This window comes from Cicer arietinum, chromosome 4, assembly GCF_000331145.2.
Source record: "Cicer arietinum cultivar CDC Frontier isolate Library 1 chromosome 4, Cicar.CDCFrontier_v2.0, whole genome shotgun sequence".
In the NCBI taxonomy this organism is placed as follows: domain Eukaryota; kingdom Viridiplantae; phylum Streptophyta; class Magnoliopsida; order Fabales; family Fabaceae; genus Cicer; species Cicer arietinum.
This window is the reverse complement of record NC_021163.2, coordinates 47,550,366-47,552,512: the sequence shown is the minus strand read 5'-3', so window position 1 is coordinate 47,552,512 and position 2,147 is coordinate 47,550,366. Positions and strand designations below refer to the sequence as shown.

The 2,147-nt window shown below is 28.0% G+C and overlaps 1 protein-coding gene across 1 annotated transcript in view; it reads left to right on the top strand.

Annotated features, from left to right (window-relative positions):
* Window positions 1-1,875, top strand: part of LOC101512836 (uncharacterized) — a 5,755-nt gene extending 3,880 nt beyond the window's left edge. Inside the window, exons 3-6 of the mRNA XM_073367115.1 lie at window positions 1-26; window positions 781-966; window positions 1,067-1,186; window positions 1,470-1,875. Coding sequence (XP_073223216.1) covers window positions 1-26; window positions 781-966; window positions 1,067-1,186; window positions 1,470-1,577 — 440 coding nt within the window. The 3' untranslated portion in view covers window positions 1,578-1,875. The remainder of the gene's footprint in view (window positions 27-780; window positions 967-1,066; window positions 1,187-1,469) is intronic.
* Window positions 1,876-2,147: the final 272 nt, after the last annotated feature.

Below are 2,147 nucleotides of genomic sequence, written 5' to 3'. Positions count from 1 at the left end.
AGGTTTTTAATCCTCAAGACTTTCAGGTATGATCAATTACTCGAAGTTTCAGTTCAAGTTATCTACTGATATAAGCACTTTTTAGAATATTTAGTATAGTTTATGAAAACAATTTGTTGTTTTCAGTTTATTCTCGTTAGCTTATGAAAACAGCTTCATATCTTCATAAATTGTTATCAGCTTATTTTTATTATTTTATAAATGTCTATAAATTGTTTTCAATTTATTTTCTTTAGCTTATGAAAACATCTTTATATGTTCATAAGTTGTTTTCAACATGTTTTATAAACTGATTTATTTTATTTTATTTTTTGTATTGAAATAGTTTATGCATAAATAATTATCTAATATACCATTATACTATAAGCACTTAATTAAAAAGCAGAAATGTAATGGCCAAATAGTGTTTTTATTCTCCAAAGCTTACTTTGTGTAAGTCTGAACTGAAGTTATTAAAAAATTAGAATTGGCTTTATTAGAAGTGTACTTTTTTGGTGAAAGGTAATGGTCCACAAAATATCTTAAGCTGAAAACTCACAGGTGCCAATATACATCAAGCAATAGTTAGCATATAATAAAATTCCTTTTATAAAATCAAGTGCATTAACTACATACGTGGATGTTGAAAACTGACACGTGTCAAACATCCAAAATACTGTTGATTTAAATTATTGATGCTACATGTTAATATACAAATTGTAATAATTAGTGGGCCATACATAATTTTTCCTCTATGTATTGAATAAGAAATTGATCTTTAATTTTGATATTTTGTTAAAGGCACTTGGTAGTGAAAGTCACAATTTGGTAACTGGAGCTGGGAATTCTGCCAATTTGGCACCAGAAATCTCACACTTGGAGGACTCTACCTTAAAGGTTGGAAAACTCTCTGTTGAGCAAAGGAAAGAGAAGATTCATAGATACATGAAGAAGCGAAATGAAAGAAATTTCAGCAAAAAAATTAAGGTACAAAATAGCAACATATTTGAAATCTTATATTATATCATGCATAGATTTCATTATATTTATTTTCAAAATTAAGCTAATCATGCAAGAAAATATGCAGTATGCTTGTCGAAAAACTTTAGCGGATAGCCGACCGCGAGTTAGAGGAAGATTTGCAAAGAATGATGATTTTGGTGAGACTCATAGACCAACTTGTAGCAACCATGAAGATGATGATGAAGTAAGATTCCATAGCTACATTCATTTCTACGATTTAATTCATATAAAATGTCAATGTTAAGATTTTTTAAACCGTAAGACATATGATTGATTATGATTTATTAACGGTGTAAGACTTTTTACACTTTTTACGCTGACACGCACTGTATGAAAATTAAACCTGTAATTGTTCAACTTTCTTTAGTGTAAAAGAAAAATACTCTATCAATTTGACTCTTTATCATTTTCAATTATTTGATGGTATAATTCTTTAATTCTATATTCTTTGGAATTTGTACTTGCAGATAGCTGTGAAAGAAGAAGATGATATGGTTGATTCCTCAGACATCTTTGCCCATATTAGTGGACTTAACTCCTTCAAATGCAACTATTCCATCCAATCCTTGATTTGAAGTTAATTAATTAACATATAGTTTGACTAGTATATGTATATCTATATAATAATATAATTATTATATTTAGGTTGTGTAGATTTTTGTAGGACCCTTTACCATCTTCAGGGCTTGATGGCTTGAGGAAACTGAATAATTGGGGTCCCAAATAATAATATACCAATAAGTGAGTTAGGAACACAAAAACTAGAAAAATGTATACAATTTTGCAGATATTAATTATCATTTTCTATGTTATGACTATGAACAAGTTGTTGTATTAATTAAACGAAAAAATAATTCAGGTTGCACCACAAAACTTGTTTTAGCTAATTGATGTAGCTTATATTTTTTGTAATATTAAGGAACTTGGATTTGGATCTGTTTTTGAATTATATGTTATGATATTCTCCTTTTTTTTTTTTTTTGAAAAGTGAAACATAATATTTTCTCTAGTATAAGTTGTGGATCTTACTATCAAATTACTTTTATGGAAAAAGTTGTTTATATATTCTAATTATACCATGCATCACATTTGAAAACAAAGAAAAGTGTCGTTACTTTTTTATAGTGTGGCATGGGGTAAGGGTC